Source organism: Lichenostomus cassidix, chromosome 13, assembly GCF_008360975.1.
Source record: "Lichenostomus cassidix isolate B80296 chromosome 13, HeHo_3.0, whole genome shotgun sequence".
NCBI lineage: Eukaryota > Metazoa > Chordata > Aves > Passeriformes > Meliphagidae > Lichenostomus > Lichenostomus cassidix.
Genome location: NC_139494.1, coordinates 8,524,652 through 8,549,587, shown reverse-complemented (window position 1 = coordinate 8,549,587; position 24,936 = coordinate 8,524,652). Strand labels below are relative to the sequence as shown.

The 24,936-nt window shown below is 41.3% G+C and overlaps 1 protein-coding gene across 4 annotated transcripts in view; it reads left to right on the top strand.

Moving 5' to 3' along the window:
- FSTL4 (follistatin like 4) overlaps window positions 1-24,269 on the top strand; it is a 210,072-nt gene extending 185,803 nt beyond the window's left edge. For 3 of the 4 annotated variants that reach the window (XM_085073530.1, XM_085073531.1, XM_085073533.1), the window contains 8 exons: window positions 4,005-4,166; window positions 5,140-5,274; window positions 6,814-6,840; window positions 11,141-11,259; window positions 13,927-14,076; window positions 14,662-14,769; window positions 17,741-17,850; window positions 20,940-24,269. In XM_085073530.1, coding sequence (XP_084929656.1) covers window positions 4,005-4,166; window positions 5,140-5,274; window positions 6,814-6,840; window positions 11,141-11,259; window positions 13,927-14,076; window positions 14,662-14,769; window positions 17,741-17,850; window positions 20,940-21,642 — 1,514 coding nt within the window. In that variant the 3' untranslated portion in view covers window positions 21,643-24,269. The remainder of the gene's footprint in view (window positions 1-4,004; window positions 4,167-5,139; window positions 5,275-6,813; window positions 6,841-11,140; window positions 11,260-13,926; window positions 14,077-14,661; window positions 14,770-17,740; window positions 17,851-20,939) is intronic. The other variant, XM_085073532.1, reaches the window with a different exon arrangement.
- Window positions 24,270-24,936: the final 667 nt, after the last annotated feature.

The following is a 24,936-nucleotide window of genomic DNA, read 5'->3' as shown; positions in this document are numbered from 1 at the left end:
CATTTAAACAGTTTAAGAATGAAAAATTCATCTTCTGTTGTGGTATCTTTGATCAGGAGAAGCCAAGAACAGTAGGAAAATTATGTTCTCTCCTATGTTTGGATGTTGCTTGGGAAATGTGTACAGCATATACTAACTGTAGAGAGGAAGCAATTTATCAATTTCAAGAGGAAAAAAGAGTTGCTGAGGATAAAGAATCTCATAAAATAGTAATCAACTATGAAAATTGATAGTTGCAAATCAAGAGACTGCTGAGTGTAAGGCATCATTTTCCTTGGTCCTTGCACTCAGGAAAACATCAGCATAAATCAGAATATTGTATTCCTTGAAAACAGTTTTTAAAAAGCCATTTGATCCTCAACCCAATTATAAGGGTCCAATAGGACAAATTTTTCAGTAACAGAGGGATGTTACAAGCATGTTATGTTTTGTTAACGTGGCTTTCCAGGAGAACACATAAAATGCTGCAGACTCCTTTCAAATCATAAACGGAAAGAGTAAAACATCTCAAGTAAATGATTAATCTGTTAATTATTGCTACACCCTGGAGTATATAGCTCCTCCAGCAGCAATGTATGTCTTTGGGCCTTGGTGCCACCATCTGTGCTCATCGTGTGCTTTATCACCAGAGCTGTTTTATTGTAATGAATTGGTCTGCTCACAAGTGAGGTGCTGCTCAGTATGCAGTAGTAGGCAATCTACCCAATCTCGTGCTTGTTTCAATGCCTCTTTTTTCCTACTTTGCTTAAGATAATGGCATTTTTATATTGCCCTTGGCTGCAGACACAGTAATGGTTAGCAATGATATATATTCACCAAGGGAAAAAGCAAAGGGTAATCCATATATCCCAAAGTCTGGAGCTGAAATCTTTGCAAGTTTAAAGTAAAATGTGCTTACCTGGAAAGTATTAATTTGTAGCAAGGACAATAAAAATATATTCTGCAGTTTGCTGTTATCACAAGGCATTTGCATGCAATAATTTACCTGTGCAGTGAATTATGTAAGACAAGGGAGAAGAAATAAAAAGTTTAAAAATAGAAGGAGAAGGAAAATGATAAGAGAGCAGGAATGGAGGTGCAGCACATCTTTTTTGTAGGTGAAAACAAACAGTTTCCTTATTAATCACTCTCAAAAAGACACCTTGCTATAATTTTGAGTTAATTTTCGTGCAGAGCATTGATTCAGAGTCTAGGACCTGTGAGCTACCTTTGGCAGTATAAATCTATTGTATTTTCAGCCCTGCAGGTAGAGTAGGTGGATTATTCTTGTGCAGATTATCAAGGTGTGAGGCAAAAACCTGAGAGATGAAAGCACAGTCTGTTTGGGGAAGGGGTGCCCTGATTCTGGGAAGCTGAGGGCTGTGGGCATCCTGGGGAGTGCTGACACAAGTGCCCAGATGAACAGGAGAGCCTGAAGCAAACATAATGAGAAAATATCAACCCACACAGGTTTCAAGAGCATTAGGTAGGTGATGACCAGGATGTGCTCTGTCTCTGAGAGCAGATGGGAAGAAGACACTTGGCTTGGAGTAAAATCGCTCTGTTGGCTTTGGCCATGTGGGATCTCAGCCGAGTCACTAGATTTCATCAGGATTTGGCCACTCCTTGGATATTGTAAATCTTTCTCCTCTGAGTTTGTAGGAGACACGCTCTCTTTCAGCTGTGAGTCTGAATAAATCAGACCAATGGACCTCACTTACTAAATCATTTCATCCAAAAAATGCTACTAGTAGCAAGCAAATCATAGATAAGACAAGCATTGAGTGCAGGACCTTCATAAAATTCTGTCAGAATAGACAAAAATTACTACCTTTACTCTATCATGCCTAGAGACACTGACTCAGAGAAATTTAACTCGATTTTCTAAGATACTAATGAAATGAGGAGCTCCTGACTCTCAGTCTTATTCTGCTGAATTGCTGGGGCACTGACTCCTAAATAAAGCAGGGATGGCTCCAGCAGCCACCAGCATCTCTTCCCCTGCTTGCCTTCCCCTTGATCTGGCACCTCCTGAAGTCAGGAGGAGCTGCAAACCCCACAGTAATGGGGGAAGAGAAGATAAAATGCTAGTAGATGCTTTTACTTAAAAATTGAAAACTCAATTTAATAAAACAAACCTTGTCTTTTTGGGAACCCCTGATTAAAAAGTTCTTGGATGCTGTTTTCCTCACTGCCCTACACCTTGCAACACATTTTCATTTTGTCTCAAGTAAAGGAGATAGGAGACACAGAACTAAACCCACAGGTCCAGTGCAGAGGTGGAGTTCAAAGCCATTCCTTTGCAAGAAGTCCCTTTTTTTTTTTATTTCTCCCCTCTGCATTTGGCTGTAGGCATTTCCTCTCAGGTTACACTTCAACAATCTATCGCTTTTAAAGCTATAAAACCCAAGTAGAACTTGAAGGCTTTCTGTCGTGGCTTATTTCCTTCCAAGCTGACAACTCAGTTCTGGTTAACACTTGGCAGTTGGTGCAGAAGACAGAAGTGAAATACATCTCTCTCTGGTAAGGCCCATAAAAAAAATAGAAATAGAAAGATGGGAAGTGTATGGTAGTGAATGTATTTATTTAAACTATCCCCATATGGATATATAGACACATAGCAAGCTGCAAACCCAGATTTCATTTTATTCTAAAGCAACTGTTAAGACAATTTAATTCTGATAATCATGGAGCCTGATGATGAGTACATAAAAAAACATATAAAACAGAGCAGTGAGTTAGATACCTTAAGCCTGTGACTTCCGGAAGTTTATTGTACTCATTCAGGCTTTCTTAAAAAAAAAACCAAATACAACACACAAATTTTCCTCTGTCTTTCACCAGTGCCAGTAGCAGTAATTAATTTTCCTTGGGGAAGAAGTTGGGCCTCCCACATATCATATCCACATTGGACTCTGGCTATGGTTTTACAAAACTGTACAGCTTTAAGCAGCTATATCATGAGTCCCAAAAATCTCCTGATCTGGCGGATAAGTTGACTGCTTCATTGTGAAACACAAATACCATCAGCCATGGTAGGAGACATCCTCACATTTCCCTTTATTTTTCCCTTGAGGTGAAAGAGTCTCACTGGTATCATTCACTGATGTTGCAATATTACGAATTCTTTTTCAAGTGTGTGAGTAAATTGTTAAGAAATAGTTAATGGGTGGTATTAAGCCTTGTTGATGTGAGCAGTGAAGGCAACATGATTGAAAATCAATGAACATCTCTGAAATTGTAATATAATTAGTAGTTCTGCCAATTGAGTATATTAAATAGTTCAGAAGGGCCTTCCTAAAACAAGGTAAGTCATGTTTTGAAAACCTCTCAGTGAAGAGAAGTAATTGATAAACACTTTATTTGTTCAGAAAAAGAGGTAGTGAATGCACAGACTACTTCCTGATGGATATTCAATTAAATACTGAATATTAAGCTACTTCTTGTAGGCAAGAACTCATATTCCTTCCTTACTACATTCAGTGAAGATTTGAAGTTTATACTTCTTTAATTTTTAAATATGTGAGTACCCACCTCAGGCTTTAATCCAACTATTAAGTTCTATTAGTCACTCAATGCAAGCAAGAACAGTCTAAGGGATCTCAAGGTTGCTCCCTGACACTGGTATATTGGTTTACTCTTTTCTGTTATAGAATCACAGAATGGGTTGGGTTGGAAGGGACCTTGGACACCGTTTAATTCCAACCCCCTGCCATGGGTAGGGACACCTTCCACTATCCCAGGTTGCTCCAAGCCCCATCCAGCCTGGCCTTGAACACTTCCAGGGATGGGGCATCCTCAGCTTCTCTGGGAAATGTATGCCAATGCTTGGAAAACTCTTAATTTCTATTTCCTGCCCCCAAAGTCAAGCTGTAGAGCAACCATTCCTGTAGCTGGCACTGACAGCCAGACCAAGCTCATCTCCTTGGTTCTCAGCTCAGAGCCCCTGGTGGGGCTGTGGGACAGCAGCATCTCTCAAGCCTGGGTGCAAGGGTTCCAAGTCCCCAACTCCTTGTCTCCCGCAGTGCCGCCAGTGATCCGCGTCTACCCCGAAACGCAGGCGCAGGAGCCGGGCGTGTCAGCCAGCCTGAAATGTCATGCTGAAGGCATCCCTAATCCCCGAATTACCTGGCTAAAGAACGGCATTGATATCATGCCAAAACTATCCAAACAACTATCGCTCCTTGGTAAGAACAGAATTTTGATTAATTAAAGTATTGTAGACAGGGATTAAGAAGGATTATTTTGCACTTTAAAGCAGAAGTTCTTGTACTTTGCTAAGCCGCAGTTGTTGGGAATCGTGTTATAAAACCCCTGTTCTTTCTTTTTATCTCTTTCTCCTGTGAATTTCCCGGGAAATACACTATTGATTGATGTAAGTGGTAATGGTGTTCTGTTCAAAGACAGCCTGCCTGCTTCTCCACTCCCTCGCTTCTTGTGTACAACACAGTGGAAAAGAAATGCATTAAATTATTTGAAGAGAAATTCATTAAGTTTTTTGTTCAGCTCTAAGCCCACACTGGATGCAAGTCAGCTGAGAATCAGTCTCCCACTCGGCTCTGCTGAAGGAATCAGGCTCTCAGCTCCTCTCTCTCCCTGTTCAAATGAGGGTGCAGCAGGCGCGGCAAAAGGCGAAAACATTTATTTGCAATTTTCTGTGTAAAAACTATTAAATCCTTCCTCAACACACACCCCAGTCTGTCTTTGGTGGATTGTAGCCCTCAGCCTGTGTTGGCAGCACTGCTATCCCTGCATGTTGCATACAATATCTCAACATCTTCCAAAGGTTTTAGGCAATGGTCCCACTGCAGAAAGCAAAACAATAGGGGGAACTGTAGAGAGACCACTTTAAACCAAAGTTTTTGGTGATCTGATGAAAAACAGTTTGCAAAATTGAAATGTAATTTATTGTTTGACTTGGGATTGTTCTTCATTTGTTCTTTTCTGACATGGAGTGTGTATGTGCTGATGGAAAGGAGCAAGACATATAAGCTCCCATGACAATCCCCCAAATCCCCTCTAGTTGAATGGGGGGAGCACAGTGGGGTGGAACCACCCTGCTGAGCCATCACCAGGTGGCTGTGGCAATGGAGGACAATTAAGGCAGGGAAAGCAATTAGCAGCAGTGAGGAGCACTGTTTATGAGTGTCTCTCTTACAGCAAATGGAAGTGAGCTCCACATCAGTAGTGTGCGCTATGAAGACACTGGTGCCTACACCTGCATTGCTAAAAATGAGGTGGGAGTGGATGAGGACATCTCTTCCCTTTTCATCGAAGATTCAGCAAGAAAGACCCGTAAGCTCAATTTTCCATGTGTTTATTTCTTTAAATAGTATTTCAATGTGATGGCATACATGTAATTTAGTAGTTCAGGCCATTGCATGCAATATGTTTGACTCTTACATAAGGTAATGGCAGTTCTGACTGCACTTTGATGAGAGGATTGGATACTTTTTTGGGTAGGAATCATGCAGAGAAGGTAAAATCTTGTCCAGGAAGATGGTGCCTTTCATGTACCAGAAGTGTACTGGGTATGTGACGGGTAACAGCTTTATTAGAGTAACAAATTGGCAATAGTTTCAGATATCAGAGAATCCAAAGTGTAATATTTTATGGAATTCTATAAATCTCATTGATTTCTGTACAGGACTTCTTTTGAAGCTAGTTACCAGTCAAAGTTCTTGAATATTTAGATGTCTGAAAAATGTTGTGATTAAATTATTTATTTTACCTGTTTTTACATCACTGACTGGCAAAATGTTTCCCTTAGTGTGAAATTATCTTCCACTTCAAAGACAAATATTCTCCAGGCCACTCTTCCCGCATCTCCCATAGGAGTGCAGCAGTGTTATCTTGACCAGCTGGCCCCAAAACACAATTGCTGACCCCAAAACACAATTGCTGAAGGAGGTGATCCGTTGTCCCAGTGCAAAAGCTTCCAGAGGCCTGATCCTTCCTAGCTCTGCCATCTTAACGACTTGGGAGATTGCCTGGGTTGATGGTGATACTAAAAGTCTAGATGCAAATAGGATTTTTGCTGCTTTCCTGGCTGCTAATATAGAGCAAGAATTGGAAACAAAGTTACCCATAAATATGAGCTCTCGAGGAGAATCTTTGGAAAATATATTCTATTCCTCATTAACTAGATTTATGTACTCTTGTTAATATTGGTCGTTTTCCCTTGAATACTTGAGCAAGGGAAATTACAGTATGTTGAGAAATAATTGGATCTATCTGGAACAAAAATTCAAATGCAGGTGTACTTTCAAAGCTTATGTGAATCCTGAAAGAGAATGCAGTTGCATGAAGTTCCTAGAAAAAATGCAGCCACAGGTGTAGCTGCTGTAGCTGCCAGTCCCAGGCTGCTTCTGAAAGATGCTGGTGGACCTGGCAAGGCTGGGTTAATGGTTGGGCTCAATGATCTTAGAGGTTTTTCCGAACCTTAATGATTCTATAATTCCACGTTGTGTTTCCTTATTGAACCTGCACAGAAATCACGGGCTGTGCCATACCTCCAGCTGCATTTGAAGGTAGCAGGAGTAGTGCTTCTCTTTAGTAGCTCATTGATCTTTTGCACAGCTGCCTTCATTTCAGGAAGGATTTTTCCCATCTCAAAGTTTCTGAATTGTCTCTAGAAGCTGCAAATGTGTTTAGAACTCTCTGTCTTTCCTGGTATTTTATTCCAATGAATGTTACAAAGTTTTCACCAATTAAACAGCTTGTGGAAATGTGAGTATTTATTCATTTGCTTGCTACAATGAAAGTTTTGACATTGTTTTGTTTTTTTTCTTTTCCTGGTTATTTTCTGGCTTTCCCAATATTCTGGTGCTGCAGTTGCAAACATACTGTGGCGAGAGGAAGGTACTGCAGTAAAGTTCTTTTGTCGTAGTGATAATGTGCTTGTCTGCTTTAATAATTCCATGATGGGCCATTCTCCACTGACTTGCCACTAACCCTATCAACTTTCACCATTACCAGATTAAGTACAGACCAGACGTTTAAAACCTAAATTATTCAAATAAGAGATGTCACTCTTGTAGCTATAACTTCTTGCATTTTCTCACTATGAAATAATAGATGACCATAAAATATATAAAAATATGAATTTTATATATACTGCCAGAAATGTGAGTAGCCTGAGATTCTTAGGCTGCATTAACAATCACACAAGTGTCAGAAGTGCTCCCAAATTACCATAATTGAACAAGTAAGGCATAAATTCAATATACTGCATTTTTAAGCAAGCAATTCAAGCTCTTCCCTTTCAGTAGCATGTATTGATGTTTTCTAGGTGAGCAACAGAAATTGTGTTCTTGACTGTTAGGCAAAACAAAAACCCAAACCACAACAGGTTTTCTTCCCTCTATCATTTAAATCAATGCAGGGTAAAGGATGCCCCATTTCTCCTTGTTTTAATTGGCAGTCAAGATCTCTAGTTTGATCAAATTTATAGTGTGCCCTCCACAAGGTCAACATCTGTGTATCTTGAAAGCCAAATTAGGAAAAAAAAACATTCTGAGCAGCTAATTGACTCAAAGATATTATGGAGGCACTTGAATGAAAAACCACCTGATCTTGTGCATGTTTGTGCTGTCATAATTTCCAAAACACCCTGAAGGAGCTTCATGCAATGGCCCAAGGGGCTCTCCCAGGTTCTCCATCTGCCTCTGTAGGTGTGGAGCCCAGAGGTGTGGAGGGAACCCTGTGACATCAGGCTGCTCCTGCAGGGCTGTGAGCAGGACATCCATCACTGCAGGAAAGCTCTGGGGTTGAAACCCAGGTGTAAACAAATTCTTCCATCTGCCAGCTGCATATGAGGCAGCTGGGACCTTGATGTCCTTCCAGCTGTGTGAGAAAGGTCTCTGTGCAGTGACGAACTGCTCTCAGACACATCCCCCTGCCCATGCAGACACCTGAACCCCTCCCATTGCTCCTTTGAGAAGGGCTTTGGGCTCACGCTGCTTTTGGAGGGTGCAAAGGCCCCTTTGTAAGCAGTGCTCCAGGTACCCAGAACAGCAGTTGGCTTCCAGGCCTTGGCATGGAGCTTTCTGGATGGCTTGGGTTTGGCACAAAGGATTTCAGGGGCAGAAGGAAGGTCCAGGGCCTGGTGACCAGAGCAGCCTGGGCCAGGTGTGCAAACCTCTGGTGCTGCTGTTGGCCACAGACACATACAGCAAATACACTGTAGGTTATTTCCAAAGTCCCTTCCAACCCCAGCCAAATGCAGCTCGCTGGAGGTCAGAGAGGTGGCACAGTCACCTAGAACAGCTTCCCAGCACTTCTTCTCAAATACCCCACCTGCAAGTGCCTGGTGCTGGGCTCTGAGGAGGCTCTTCACTGCTGATGTTCCTGTAAATGGCATTATGGGCACTGAGAATTGCTGTTTCCCTTCTGCTTGGAAGTGAAATCTCTAATGCATCTCATCAGTCCAACATCATCTGCACAATGCTTCATGGCTGTTTATTTACATTTGTAAATTGTTAAATTTACCGAATTTAAGTTCTAAAATACTTCCAAGTTTTTCAATTAAGTTGAGGAAAATTATTCAAGTATCAGATCAGAGGGGAGTATTCCATGGTGAAAAATGTACCCTTTAAACTCAAAGGAGGGATGTACAAATGTACACTGATGGAGACTCTGTTTCTCAAATAAGCTCTTGTTGACATGAGGTGTCTTCCTGAAGTTTTTTTGTTAGAGTCAGCTTCATCTGGAATGGATCAATTAAGAATTGCTATGTTTAGGAAATGCTCCATATTCTTAATAGGTTTTTTATATTAGGGTTTTTTTGCTATGCACATTAGGTATGTTGCCTTTCATAATGCCTTCAGGTTTTGAACTAGTTGTGTCATCCAATCTGAAATGTCCTCAATTCAGAAGAAAAAAAAGCCCTCCTCATCCTCCTCATTAGTGCCCCAGTTCCCAATTTAGTTCTTTCCTCACTACTATAAATGAGACAAAATACCCCGTTGCCCACCTCTGTACTGAAATACTTCCCAATTCCCTGCATCGAGGAGTTGCAGCAGTATAATCAAAAACTGAGTCTTAGTTTAATCAAAAAATTGAGTTTTAGTGATGTCCATGAGATTGTTTAGAATGTACCCCAATCAAGATCTGGCAAATGCCTTATAAGTCACAGTAAAACACCTAGCTTGTCTATTAAAAACCTGCTTGGTCCAAATATCAGTGTGAAGATCAATCTCGGGGGAAAAAAAAGGTGGTTTAATTTAAATCGACAAACTGTTTTTAAAAGAGACTACCTGAATGCTCTCAGTAATTTGTAGCATATTTTAATAAGTCTGCAGAAAAAACTGGGCTCATTTTACTGTAAAATAAGTCGTGGTACTTGCCAAGTCAGTGACTCTAAACCTGCTGGTGTAAAATTTTTATCGAAGTATTTCTGTGGGTAATTTAGGTCTTACTTCTTAAATACACCCTCATTGTAATAGGATCATCAGACAAAATCACACTACTCTTGTGCATGAAAATAATAATAAACATCTTCACAGTAGTCATAATTGATTGCCTGCCTGTTTTCACTTCTTAGGATTAAAATCCTTTTCTCATGGAATATGTGCAGTCATTCCAGGCCAGGGTCAAATTCTGCCCTCTGCTGTGTTCACCCAACTCCCACTAAAGCAGGTGGGAGTTGTGTGGATGCTGGGAGCACAGGTTTTGGTCCAAAGTGCCTGAATGAAATGTTTTATCAATATACCTGGAGAAAAAATAACCCTTAGTCCATGAAATAACTTAGCCCTTGATGGAGTTTTGTTAGCTTTTCTCCTACATGCATGATCCTGCGCTGTGGCATCACATTTGAGGATCACAGCTCTGTACCCACCACTGCCCTAACTGGGGGATTTCTGTGCTGTTTTTGAGAGACTCAACTTGAACCTTGTCATTACAGCAAACACCACATGCTGACACATTGTACTCTGCAGCTACTTATTTGGCATCAAAAGAAGGGGGTTTAGCACCCAAAAACCCTTCTAGCCTTACTAAATACAATGCGTTTCACAAAATTTTTAAAAAATGCATTTACCCAAATTATCCATATTTTTACTGTCAAGTTTCTTGTGATGATTTAGATCTCAATCCTGCAAACAGCTAAATGTGAGAAACTCTACCTCTGTGAGCAGTATTGAGAGCTGCCACCACAGGAGCAGCCAGGGGAACTTTTAACACTGAACACTGTTCAGAGCCATAGAATGAGGACTTTAATTCTCCATGGGGAAAATGGAATTAATTAGAAGATACAAATTATCACATAACCATATTGCTGGCAGATAAAGTGCACTATCAACACTACTGGGGGTGACAGTGGTCATTGCAAACACTTACTGGTGGTGGTGTGAAAAAATGGAATGATGCCTGGATCTTTGAAACTACAGCATTTGAAAAGATCCTGAACATTTCTTAAAGATCTTGTCATTTCTGCATGGCAGAAATGATAAAATACAATCTCCTAATGGCAAAGCAATGACAATCAGCCAGTTTTCCAAATCTCCTGGAATGCCCCAGTTGGATAAATGAATGCTAATGCAATGCTGAACTACTCCACATTTGTGAATTACAGTTTGCAAGATTTCAAAAATGTATTTATTTTGGTGGCTGTAGTTAATTCTTTCAGATAGTTTAAGAAAACAGAGAAATCTATATATTTTCATTCATGTAATAGATACTAAACGCTTCCATTTTACATCACAGTTACCAGAGGTCAAGTTGCCTGTAACAGGATGACCTTCACTTTAATTTTAACTAAATCTTTTCTTTCAGTTCCTGAATTATTTTCAAGCTGTTTTTAATGAAATCATAGGAAAAAAGGAGATTCATAATCTGAGGGGGGTGGCAGCGCAATAGAGGGGCTTCTTGGGACCAAATCTTGCTTCAATACCTGTTTACAAGACCCAGGCACAGTTATTTGGGTACAACCACTGCCACCAAGGCAATGCATTTTTGAATGTGTCTGTAGCTCTTCACTCCTTGAACCCTTGTTGTGACATGAAATTTGATTTTGTGAATGCACCGACTGCATCCGAGTGACCTTTTATGTAAGGCAGATTTTGTTTGTCGGGGGAGGAGGACAAGTTCTTAAAAGAAGTCCTAACAGCTATGGATACATACCAAGAAAAATCCTACTCCTTCTGCTTTATCCCCCTTTAAGGCCTGAGTGTTGGGAATATGTTCTATGTCTTTTCTGATGATGGGATCACAGTCCTTCAGCCAAACGAATGTGAAATCCGGAGACATATTCGCCCTGAAGAGAGGATTTTCACAAGTTATGTAAGTCCTAAACCCAGCAGCTACAGCTGACAGCTGGGAAACTTTCTTTTAATCTCTTCAAAGGTTTTTCTTGCTAAAGGACCTGTTTCCCACGGGGTGTTGGAGCTTGGTGGGCTTCATGCAGCATCCCTGAGGTATAGCATCTTCTCTTGAAAATCAGGGGATCCACGTAAGTTCTAAGGCTGACATGGAGGATTTACTGACATGCTGCAGAGAATTTGGCTAGTTATCACATAAGCAAAGACTTTCATTTGTCCTGTTTGATCTGTTTACTTCTCCATGCCCCAAACTTGTAACTGGGCTTTAGGGAAGGTGCAGAAGTCGATAGTGGAGAGGTGCACACATCATTCACTGGTGCTCCTGATGGCTCCATAGGCAAAGAAGTGAGCTACTTTGGGCTACTTTCTGCTCCTTGGAAGTTGTTTGCCATGTTAAACCACAGCAGGAAGGCAAATAAGAATGCCCAGAAGATGTTTGTGCCAAGCAGGTCCTCTGCATCTTCTGCCACTGAAAGAGAGACCTTTTCTGTCTGTGTTTGCTGTTGGCATTTTCCTGTCAGCACTGAGTTTACTTAACCCTTGCTTTAGGAGATCACAGGGAAAATTTGTTCAGGTGTCAGTGAATGTCAAGCCCTGGCTCGTAGGCAGTGGAGCTCAGCATGGCCAGAGGGATAACTGTGCCTGGAGGCTCTGTGGGGTCAGTGTTCTCACTGACCTCTGTCATGTACTCCTGCACAGTAACATCCATCAGGTATATCCTCATGAAACTGGCAGTTCCAATAAAACACACGTGCTGAAATACATCCAGAAATGCTTTTTTATTCAATCTTTTACTCAGTTTCTAATTTTTTAAAGGGGAAGCTGGGAATGTGGCTCTGGATTTTAGAAGAAATCCAGACTGATGCTTACCCCAAGGCTAGTCCTTAGCATGGACTTAATATTATTAAGCCACATCTGAGCTGTTATTTACAAAGACAGAAATCCTGTGTTTCTTTTGTGGAGGTGGTAAATATTGAAGAGGTGGTCCTGGAGAAACAGATTAAAAAGAACGAAAGAGAGAGAGCATTTAAGGAAATAATGTCAGCACAGTGGTGGGCATAATAAGGATTTTTAATATCACTTGGCCCCTCTTCAGAGACACCTCTGAGGGATTTCTACAGATCTCATAGGGCCCTTCCCTTGATCTAGGGAGGATTGACATTTTTTCCTTCCTTTTCCCTTTTACTATCTTGAATGTTTGCTATGTAGACAATGACACCAGTTAACTTTAGCAGTGGTTCTACCACAAAGGTTACTTCATTTGCTATTAGAGGGCACAGGAGCAGGTGGAACAGCTTCACCTGAGCACTGTAGCAGAAACACTGGTGACCTTTCCTTGCTCCCCTTGGCTTGGGTGGATGCTGTGCTGTGAGAGCCGAGGATGAGGAGGGCAGTGTGGAGGCTGTCAGGGGCCTGGCTGCACGAATGCTGATGGAAGCCCAAGCCTGAGCTTCTGAAGCATCTTCTAGCTTCTTGTAGCATAGGTTCCCATCCTGGCCAGAGGGACAGAAAGGAAAATGCAGCCAAACTATTGAGTCTTATATCTTCAGCCCTTACTTGTGGTCTCCACCAAGACACCCAGCCAGCAGAGCTGTGCTGCTTAGAGGTGACAGCTTTTTTCCATAATTGTTGCACATGGTGTGGGTCCATTCCCAGACAGGATATTCTATTCTATTCTATTCTATTCTATTCTATCCTGTTCCTCTGATACAGACACAGCATTGACATTGTTTTTTGTTGTACCTCCTTTTTCCCTGAACAAGCTCTGATGCAGCTTCAGTCACTTTTCCCTTAGGTAGGTTGGGCAATTATTTAGAATGACTCAACACAAGATCTAAAACTAACAGTTGTGTTCACCAAAATATGTGTGTGTTCATTCTAGTTTTATCCCATTGCTTCCCCACAGCCTGGTCCCACAAATGCTCTTTCAAATAAAGCATCTCGACAGAAGGAAGAGCAGTGAGGAGTAGCCAACATGCAGAGTTGTTGGTGAGATCACAAGTGACTTTTCAAACTCAGGGTAGCTGCACCAGTGCTGCACAGGACTCAGTGAGTGGAGGATCAGAGACAAAATATGGCATCAGGCAGCTGTGAACAGAATTTGGCCCAAAGCAGCAGGATTTGGTTCCTGTTGAACAGGGAAAGTTTCTGTAGCTGTAGGATTCTGCTTGTTTTGCTTGTTTCCCTGAGCACAAGTGTTTTAGAACATGCTCTCCTGCACAGAAAATGAAGACTTTATGAAAAATACAAAGCAGTGATTCAATTAATGTAAATCACTGTTTTTTCAAAGCACAGAGTGATATTTCTGTAGCTAATGAATGCTGACAGCACTGCAAGTCTTGATGAACCACAGCGTGTTTCAAAAGATTGATCCATAGGCTCTGTGGTTATTTAAATTCAATATAAGTTTGCAGGAGGTCCAGCTGTTTAATGTCACTGCATAGAGCCAGGCTGAAGTGTGGTACCTGATAAATTAATTATTTCATGTTTTCCAGGAAAGAAAGGTGAGAAATATCATCCTAATGGAATCCCCAGGGATTTTTTTCTAGCAGTTTTAAAGGCTAAGCTTCTTGCTGCTCCAGGCCGTGAACTTGTAGAAATTAAGCCTTTTCTTTTTTTAACCCCTCAGGAGGAGATCTGTCCAAGAGTGGAAGGTGAAGGCACTCAGTCCTGCCTCTGGGCTTCAGCAGTCAATGTCAGAGACAAGTATATTTATGTGTCACAGCCAAAGCAGAACAGAGTAATGATAATTGATATCCAGACTCAGAAAGCCATACAGGTTTGTACAAGTGAACATCTTATTCACTGATGGCAAAAGGCTTGATATAGGATGAAAAAATCAGATCTTTGCCCAGTGGATCTGCTGGGCAAAGATCTGCTGATCACTGAAGAGCTGGGCCTGAGTTGCTTTTGCTGGTGGGATCACACAGGGTTCACTGTTCTGTAACCTTGCTGGCAGGAAAAAACTCCTCTATGGATTGGAGATCACAGTCTCAGGGCTGCATCTGCAGCTGAGCTTACAGTGAGTCTGGGAAAACAACAGTGGAATGAATTCCTGCTTAGCTGCCTGACCTGGGTTATAGGCAGGCTGGGAAGAATGAGCTGGTGTGGGTACAATTCAGACAGAAATTGGCCCTTGATCTACTGGCTATATGTAACAGCATAAGATGGAGTGATGTCTGCCCAGAAAATGGCACCAAACAGCCAAATTTTTCTACTGCTGCTGATCCCCTACTTGATTTGAAGGCAAAGCTGCACAGGGAGCATAACAGCAGTGCATGGGAATGGCTGCAGTGGACTGATATGATATTTGTCATGTGCATTTGGGTCACTGTGTAAATAACTCTCTCTGGGTTTTTTTAAGTCCTTGAATGTGGACCCTTTACCAACCAAATTACACTATGACAAGTCCCACGACCAAGTGTGGGTGCTCAGCTGGGGGAACATGAGGAAATCATCACCCACGCTGCAGGTAAGTCTTTACACTTCAGAACCTTTGCTCTTCCTGGGCTCAGCATCACTGGTAGCATACTGGTGGCTGGTGGGTTTCAGGTAATTAACAGAATTTAATGGTCTGGATATAAAGCTGCTGTTTCATTTGCATATCCAGTGTATTTTATTCATCCCTCCTCCGTCCATCCTCACATATTTTTCCTGCTGTTTAATTTGTTTTTGAGCAATGACTGTGCCCCAGGCTGACAGCAGGGCTGCTTTGTGCCAAGGTCTGTTTTGTTTTAAGGCTGGTGACAGAGCCAAGTGCCATAAAGTTATACAGCAAGGGCTGGCAGCTGGCTGTGAGCTTGACAAGCCTGCTGAGCTCTACAGCACTGGTGGGGCACCTCAAATCCTGGGTTCACTTGTGGACCCTCTCTACAAAACAGACACTGAGGTCTGGAACATGTCCAGAGAAGGGCAGTGGAGCTGGGGAAGGATCTGGAGCACAAGTCTGATGAGGAGCAGCTGAGGGAGCTGGGAAGGACCTTTTCAGTCTCTACAATTCCCTGAAGGGAGGATGGAGCCAGGTGGAGGTCAGGCTCTGCTCCCAGGTAACAAGTGATAAGAGGAAATGGCCTAAAGTTGTGCCAGGGAGGTTTGGGTTATATATTAGGAAAAATTTCCTCGCTGATAAGGTTGTCAAGCCCTGGAACAGGATGCCCAGGGCAGTGGTATAATCACTGTCCCTGGAAGGATTGAAAAGATGTGTAGATGTGGCACTTAGGGACATAGTTCAGTGGTGGGCTTGGCAGTGCTGGGGGGATAGTTGAACTCAGTGGTCTTAGAAGGCTTTTCCACCCTTTACAATTTTGTGATTCTGTGATTCTCTCACAGTAAAATGCAAAAAGGAGCTCTCTAGGGCATGGGAAAAAAAAATAAAAGGAACAGAAGTAAAACCTTGGGGACAAGTTGTGTTACTGGGTGTCAGTGGTTCCACAGAGGGGTGCCAGTGACATTCCTGGAGCTCCTCCCTGCTCAGCACCATCAGACCCACACTGATATTGGAACACAGCACTGCACGTGAGTTTGGACAACTGAATTAGCTTCCACTTCTTTGCCACCTTGGCAGATTCACTCTTCTGTTGTCAGTACAGAGAACATGGAGAGTAGTCACCTAGTGGGGCATTTTGCTGCTGCTGTATGTTGTGTGACAGAATTGACACCACTTGATGGACTTGATTTCATCCATCCACTCATCCCCTTCTCTGGGAGTTGTTTTCTGGCACTTGCTGCCCAACCTCTCTGGAAACAGGTGTCATGTGAATGCTCCTTCTGCCAGCAGTGTTTGCTGCTAAGTCTAGGGTAAAACATTCCCCAGCAGGCAGAGAAGAAGGGGGGCTCTTCTTTCTGACCTAAAAAAGCCACAAATCAAAGTCTAATTGTGGAGCTACCCAAGGCTTCTCTGGAGATGCTGCCCCATGAAGATGGGATGAGCCAATCCCACCATCTATGTGCTCCATCCAGTACTGACTGTCAATAGTAAAGACTGGACCAGCTACTCGGCATGGGCAGTTTTGGGAAAAGATGCCAAAACCAGAATGGGGACAAATAAATGGAGGTTTCCAGGGCAGTGCCACCAGGTTGTCTCATATGGGGATGAGAATTCCATATGCAGGGTATAAGGAGACAAAATGGGCTCTCTTTACCCTTTCTGGCTTAATTTCTTCCATCCAGCTGTGAGAGGTTTCTGTAATTAAAGGAGAGATGGCACAAGCATGTCATTATTAAGAAGAACACACCATCTGCACAGTTGGAAACTTGTTAGAAGGCTCCAGGTCTCAGATAGTCCTTTCTGTTATCTCTATGAAGGGCAGTTGCACACATAGAGATGAGATTAACATCAGCACCAGCAGATCCTTTGGTTTTTCTGACCTTCTTTCCCAAAAGGTGGGCAGTGACTAATTGGGCAGTTCCTCCTTAAAACCTGCAGTGTTTAGTTGCAGGCATGCAATAAAATAACTTTTTTTAACAAAGATGCTGCTGCAGAGGTTGATTCAAATTTTCACTCATTCTCTGGAAGTCAGGGATTTATCAAACTGCCTGTGCAAACAGTTAATGGGATGCTGTTGTTTGGCCATTACTTGCTTGTTGGAAGCAAATGTCTGGCCTCTTGAAAGCACTGTGCAAGGGTGGGCATCCTTCTTGAGCAATCTAATTGGAAGAAATCTAAATGGCATGACCAGAACAGCTGTCTGAACTAAACCTTTTTGGGATTTAGCATCTCTTTAATGAATTATGTAGCTATAAATTCAAAGCAACGACTGCTGCAGATTAGAGCAGCAGAAGGTCCTAATGAATGGACTAAAGTTATCATGAACCCAGCAAACAATTTGAGTGTTTAATTTTTTTTTTTTAATAAAACTTTTACTTCTCCTTTCTGGAGCAGTAGAGGAACTGAGGTCTCCTGGCCATGGAGATGTGTGTTGTGCTGGAGGACAGGACCAGGGGACAGCCAAAGGACCCTTCTCCGCGCCTCCCTGGACTTTATATTGATGGATGAACCATTTTTCTCCTTCAAAGTGATAATTAACTGCTGTGAGTTAGTGTTTGATCCTTCAGAGTAGTTTATTATCACTGTGCATTTAAGTGAGATTAATAAATATGACCATGAAGTAGATGTTTACTTTTGGCAGTGAGGGATAAATTATTACGGTCCTAGTGTTGTCATCCTGCTTCAGCTCCTGCTTGACTGCTCTTTCTCGAGATGTAAACAACTTAAGAAAGTCAAGTTGTGTACTTACCTTACGAATGTCAAGCCTCAAATACTATTTGCTAGCACACCTTTTCAAGGCAGCTACACCAAACAGCGTTTTGAAGTCGTTAATCAGTTTGAGTCTACAGCACCCTGGGAAGAACCACTCGGTGCCGTGCATGTCTCTAATCTGTATTTACCTTTCTGCCTTACTCAGTGCTTATCCTGTGCTCAACCTTGTGTGTATTTATTGTAGGTAATTCCAGAGGCGAGCGCAGGGGAGGATCCGCGTGTTATCCGCACACCCTTTGAAGGAGTGGATGATTTTTTTATACCACCTACAAATCTTATTATTAATCACGTTAGGTGAGAAATCATTATAATAAATAATAATGGTGGCCATGCTGCTTCTTTCTCCTAACCTTAAAGCACTTTACAGATATGAATGAATGAATGAATGAATGAACAAATTAATGAATTTGTGATGAAGCTTTACTACATTTATCCCCATTTTCATATGTGAAATGGAGAAATGGTTGAGGAAATTGCCAGTAGTTATTCAGCTAATCAATAAAACAGCAAGAAACAATCCTGGACTTCCCTTAGACCATGCACAGGCATTCAGACCTCACCTTGGTCAGCCATCCCTCCTTGCAGCTTATGGCACACTGCCCTGGCTAGCTTGTGCCAAGAATTTGATGGCCCAAAAATCACCTTCCTTGCCACAAAACCCCTTTATGGATCTGGGCAGAAACCTCTGTCAAGGATATACTGCTTGAAATGGAAAAAGTATATTCTGCCTGAAGCATAAGATGTGGTTCTTCCACATGTTTCCAGCTTGTTCAAGTACTGGATCTCTGCGTGGACTGCATGGTTGGAGCAGAAAAGTTGTATGCATTGCACATTAAAAGGAAAAAAACAAACCTCCATGAACCATCAGTTTTGAATGTTAATGTGATGTAGTGGTTAATGAGGTTGTGTAACTAACATACTAATAACTTGGAGTAATACTGGCTGCTTCCCAGCAGGCACAGGAAGCCTCCCATTAACATTATCAAAATTGATGATAACTGCACAGCAATTTATACTATTCTTTCCATGTTATAACATAACTCTTTAACCATTTTCTGTCCCCTATATTAAACAACTAAGTTAAGACTTAAAAAACATAATGGAACTCCTTACAGTAATCTTAGGTTTCTTGCAGGAAACACAGAGAGAGAGGGGGTTACACTTAAATTATTATATGTTGAATCTGTTCCAAAATAAATAACTTTTTGCTTCCTGAAACACAAAATAATGATGCATGTCTCATGGCTGTAATTTGTAATTTCTCTCTACTTCATATTTCCAGTTTTCTTTCACAATTTCATTATGACTAATAGTAGTGCCAGGAGGTAGATGACTCTGCTGAATGTTAAAGCCAGAGCTGAGAAGGAGAGAATTGGGTTCAAAGACTAGAGGGTGGAACAGTTACACTTTTTTTTTTTGCTTAATTGTCCTTGTGCTTCAGTGTGATTAGTTGACTGAAGTAATAAATATACATTATTGTCTATAGTTTTCCATATGCAAAGCTGAAAATGCTATGCCTACTTTCCTATTGCATTTGTTCAGGGCCAGATCTTTGTCCATTCTCTCTCACCCTCAGCGCAGAAAAATAATTGCTTGTAGCCTAATGAGACTCATTGAGATCATGTTCTAAATTCTCCACTCAGAAACAATAAATGGCAGTACCAGCATTTCCCAGGAAGGTGAACATTTAAGCAATTTCTTCCACGAGCCAAATAATATTTGTATGCAAATGTTTCTGCATATGTATTTCAGCTGCCTCTCATTTCAGATGGATATCTAGAAATGTGTCCATTTTTCTTAGTTCCCAGGCTAGATTGTTGTCTATTAAAAACTCTCTAAGTGTAAGGTTTGCTTTGAGATTTCAGATCACAGATTTCATGCAAGGGCTGAGCCTCCTCTGCAACTGTGGACACATAAAATACATCCTGACCCACTTCTTTAAATGAAAGTTTATGATAAGAACCATTTCTTCTTCAGGCATTTGGCCAAGTATTAAGGAAGTCTTGGGGAAAAAAATGCTGTAAGGGAAAGCACTTTTTAAAGTGTACTTAAAATGCATTCATCCAGGAGAAATACAAGTGTCATATCCAATTTCCACGCACACGGTGCGCTACAGCTCTCCACTGCAGATATTTTGTGAAGTCTCTAATGGATGTGAGTATAATGGGGAAATGAAAGGCTTAGCCCAGTGATTTTCATGGGATCACACAGTACACTGGCTCATTCTTTAGAAGTGAAATCATTGCTGAGTGTCTCATTGACAGATGGATTAAGAATAAAGAAATAAACCTAGTGTTTCAAGCAAAATATGTATTATCTGCACACAAGCACGTTGTCCTCCACATTTCACAAGGCAATTTTACATCCTTTGTGGAAGAGATACAACACTAAGCACTCACTTCATTTCCTTTTGTCTGCATTGAACGGATGAAAAGATACTCGATGTAAAATTAGTTTTTGTAAGTCAGTGTCAGTGACCTGTGAATCCAGGGGAACACAAACAGGCTGTTTCTAAGGGCTCCCTCTCAAATTAAGCAGAAATCTTTCTTGGCTATTCTTGACCTTTTCTTGTCTTCAGCAAAGGTCAGATGTGCTGCAGCATATATCTTTTACAGAACATTTATTCTCTGCTCAGTGTTTTTTGCCCTGTCTTGAGACAGAAAATAAAGACCCCTTATCTTCAGGGCACCCTGCTTATGTTCCTCAAGGAATGTTATACACCTTCCCTGGGCTGGCAGAATAGGTGTTCAACAGAGTCTGCTCTGCATCTCAGCCATGCCAGCTCTTTTTGTGGTTCCCACAGATACCAAACACACATCTCAGCTCCCCTCTGGTGCAGTCAGTTAAGAGATGAGGTTAGACATGGTCTTCATTCAGTGGTTATACATTACATTGTACACAGCTATATTTATGATATATAGTTACTCTCTGGCCCCAGTCTGGCAGCAGTATGCTTTATTTTGAATGCTGTTCTATTTTGAGATTGAAGGCTTGAGTATATATTGAATTACATTGCTGTAATCTCAGACAGATTAGATACAAACCTGGTCAGTGGTAGCCTACTGAGCACCCAAACCTTGATATCATTTCTACAGTAAACTGGTCCTCCCAATAAAAGATTTCAGCTCTTGAAGATTCAAACAGCTGAGCACATACTCTAATTTCCAGGATTAGGTTGCTAATTTGAACTGAAATATATCCCTCCTTCTAGCATGTTTTAGAAGCACTAAAATAAGACATTTCTTATGAAAAGAGACAGAATTATTGCACACACTTCCAAAACCAACAGAACAAAAGTTTCCCAATTCTGCTGACTTCTCTCTTTTCTCAAGCACGTCACCACGTCCCCAGAGGTGACTTCAGTGTGTTGTTTTCTCTTTCAGGTTTGGCTTCGTTTTTAACCAGTCCAAACCTGCGGTGCACAAGATTGACCTGGAAACTGTGACGCACATCAAGACCATGAACCTGCGAGCGCACGGCTGCGTGCCACAGGCCATGGCATACACTCACCTGGGCGGCTACTACTTTGTGCAGTGCAGGAGGAACCCAACAGCAGCCACAGCCTCACAGCTCATCATCGACAGCGTCACCGACACCGTCATCGGCCCCAACGGCGATGTGTCGGGTGTGCCACACGTATCCCCCGATGGGCGCTACCTGGTCAGCGCGGACCGAGGCAGCGGCAGGATCAGAGTCCAGGCTCTGACTCTCCGAGGGGAAATCAAGTTGATTTATGACTTACAAACAAACATACATGTATCTGATCTGACATTTCAACCCTCTTTCACTGAAGGCAATCAGTACTATATATATGCGACTTCACATTTGCAAACAGATGTGCTTTTTGTAGAGCTGTCGACGGGGAGAATGAATGTACTGAAGAATTTAAAGGACCCTATCACATCCAAAGACTGGCCCTGGAGCAGCTACAACAGAATTATAAAAGACAGTGGATTATTTGGACAGTATCTCATTACACCAGCTAAAGATTCACTGTTTGTTATAAACGGGAGGCAAAATACGTTACGCTGTGAGGTTTCAGGTATAAGGAGGGGTAACACAGTGGTCTGGGTTGGGGAGGTGTGAAAGGGCAGTGGCAGTGGAGCCTTCAGCAGGCAAGGACCAGTTGGACCTTTACACTGCAACAAATGAGCAGTAGCATTGTATATTTTTACACTGGGAAAACAAAAAGAAAAAGACAAAAAACCCTGTATAGGCTTCATGGTACAACACTGGTCTACTTGCAAGTTTTATAATATAAGGTATGCTCTGCTAATAGGAAGTGGTTTTGAAGGGATATTTTTTATTTGTGGGTATGATTTGTGGTTATGAGAAAAATGCTGGGAAGCGAATAATATCTCCACTGAGATATCATATAAGCCACGAAACCTAGTGATTCTGTAGAACAAAACAGATTTTGACTTTCCATCCTGAGGAGCTTTTATGTTATGTCCAAGCCATCAGTTTTCTTCCCTGTATCCCTTGCCTGTTGGCTGCACTGACTACCCCACCCCAGCACAGGGAGACTGCAGCAGCGAGGACAGCAGTGAATATTCACCATTGGATGATGAGGGAAACTAGACATCAGAGCAGTTTTCAACCCAGAGAAACCTAGGAGAATGATTTAATGAAAACTGATCAGTTTTCTCTGCAGGATGGCTTTGGGAGGATTCGCAGATGTGGTTTCAGAAGGAGGCATCACAGAAATAGTAACTGTCAGCTCGCTTGCTTCTGCACTTCATTTTGCTCTTGGTCCTACTGAAGGCAATGGGATGAGTGCCCCCTCTTCCAGTGCATATTTGTGTGATTGTATTTGAGAAATTTGCCATGAAATATCCAGGCCATTACCCATCCAGGCCTGGGTAAAAGCCAGGAAATACTGACGGGGGGTCAGAGTTTATGTAAACAATTTTGTTGAGAAGGTGGCATTAGTCTTTCAACAGCTCACAAGTTTGATCAGTTTGGGCACAATATGCAAAATCTACTCTTTGGAGGCAGAGAATTAGTTACGGCTATTCCCACAGTAGACAGCAACACTTCTAGAAATCATTGGTTTCTCTCATTAAATATTTAGGAGCACAGAAGTCACTTGGTTCTTCATAATGTAAAAGTTAAAATAACAGAGGTTATTTTAATAGAAAACTCACTCATTTTCTAGTCATAGCCTTAATTTGCCTATTTCTTGTCAGAAATACCAGGAAACAATTTTTCTTTGTGTTTTTTTTTCTTTGTGTTTATAGTACACTTTTTTATAGTCAATTATCTTTTAGTTATGAGCAAAGACATTTATGTAAAAGCAGCTGAATTATCCAAGAATGCAACAGCTGGCATTGAGAAATTTCAGTCAAGTTCCCATAAAAACATACAGCCATTTATTTGCACATTTGGAAGATATAAAAAACTTTTCCAGTTGCATTTTTGTGACTTTCTATATCCATCACCATGAATTAAGGGCAAGAGCAGCTGTGGCAGCAGAGCCAGGCAAGCAGCAGTGCCATCCAAGTGGCTGTAACCACCACTTGGAAAATGGGGTCTTGAGGTGGGTGAAATCTCTCTGCAGGTAAATATCAGTAGCATTGGAGTCGCCCATTGGCTTCTGGAATGACCCAGCTCCGTTTGCCAAGGATCTTGTTGCCCAGAGTCTGTAGAAAGCTGCCCTTGAACACATCCAGTGATAGGTAGTGGTGTCAAAACTATTTTCCTCCGCAGATGCGTGAAGTTGCCCATTTCACAACACACACAGAGGGATTTTAAGCAGGAAGGATGCAGAATAACACTGGCAATCTTTGCTTTAAATCAGAACTTCAACTTAATCAGAAGAGCAGCATTTTAGCATGGCTGTAGACCTGAGGTATTTTAAACCATTTTCAGTTCTATAGAGAATATAAAAATCTGTTCCGACAGACAAAGGAGGGGAGCTGAATCCTATGAATTCATTAAACATGGAGTCCTTGACATTGTCCTTCAACACCCATATGCTGAATCCTACATCTCTTTCACTTATGAGCCATAGGGGTTAGAAGAGACTCTTCCATCATTGCAACACAGACATGTGAAACAGATGGGCATAGCCTTCCTTTAGCAATGCATGGTGTCCATGATTTTGTACTCATCCCATTAGGAAACATACCCATGTCAAAGAAAGGAGAAGACCAGCTTTGTAAGTACCTTTAAATATGCACAGCTCCTTTCTTGAACAAAGCTGAATCCATACATTGCAGCCATCCTAAATGTGTTTTACCAAGGCCAAACACTGCTCTCGTGTTACCTTTTATGACTTATTGAGTATTTTATTATGCCTATGGTAAGTTTTCCCTGTAGAGACGTTCATTGTGTCATAGATCAAGCAAATATTACTTTTTTAAGAATATTAAAAAAAAAACAAAAACCCTGTATATATCTGTTCAGGTAAATATTCTTGAGGCTGGTTTATATATAGGCTGTGAAAGATGTGTAACAGACCTCACTTTTTCCTGTTTGTCGCAAAATATTGGAATAGCGTTCACTTGAAAAAATCCCACTTGGACCTTCCAAAGATGTTCCCTTTGTTCCCTCTCCAGCCCAAGTTCTGGTGATGTGTTTTTCTAAATTATCCTAATGGTTATATATCATACTTAGAAAATGAAGTACAATTTAGATTGTCCACACTACTTGTGAACCGTTCCAATGACAGTCAAATCTGACATTAAAGTGCTGCACATTTGTTACTCTGATTTTATTTTTTTTTATGACACAGAAATTTTATATATACTCAAAAATATGTTTCAATTCATATTTGCCTTTCAACTCTGTCAAAAGGAGACTACATTTCCTTGTGGGCAGTTTCTTTCCCTATCCTTTTGTTTCTCCACCAATTCACACTTAATTCCTACTTAATAAATTATTAATTAATCATGGTAATTAATTGAAATTTATTAAATTGGATTAATCACCATTTCATTATCCTATACGCTTATATGTCAGTAGGATATTCTGATGCTAGAGTCATGGGAAAAATAATCCTTGGTTGCCCCTGAGACTCCAATGCCAAGATCAGATTAATTTGTCATTCATCACTGAGGTTAAACAGCTGTATGATAGAAATGCTGTTTTGTCTTAGTATTTTCCCTCAGTATTTTCACTTTCTGAATGGAAGTGCCTGTTCAAAAACCATCCACTTTTAAATTGGAAACAAAACTCACAAGTGCCTTAATTTGAAATCTGTGACAGTTAACGTATTCTTTTCATTAAATACTTTGTTTTTTTATACCACTAAAAAAAATCAGGAAAAGTCCCAAAATATTTTGGTGGCCTTGTCTGCAGGACGGGTGGGAGATGGGAACTGGCAGGGTGGGTTTGTGTCCCCTGCAAAAGGGGCTTCACAAGGAGCTATTGAAAAAC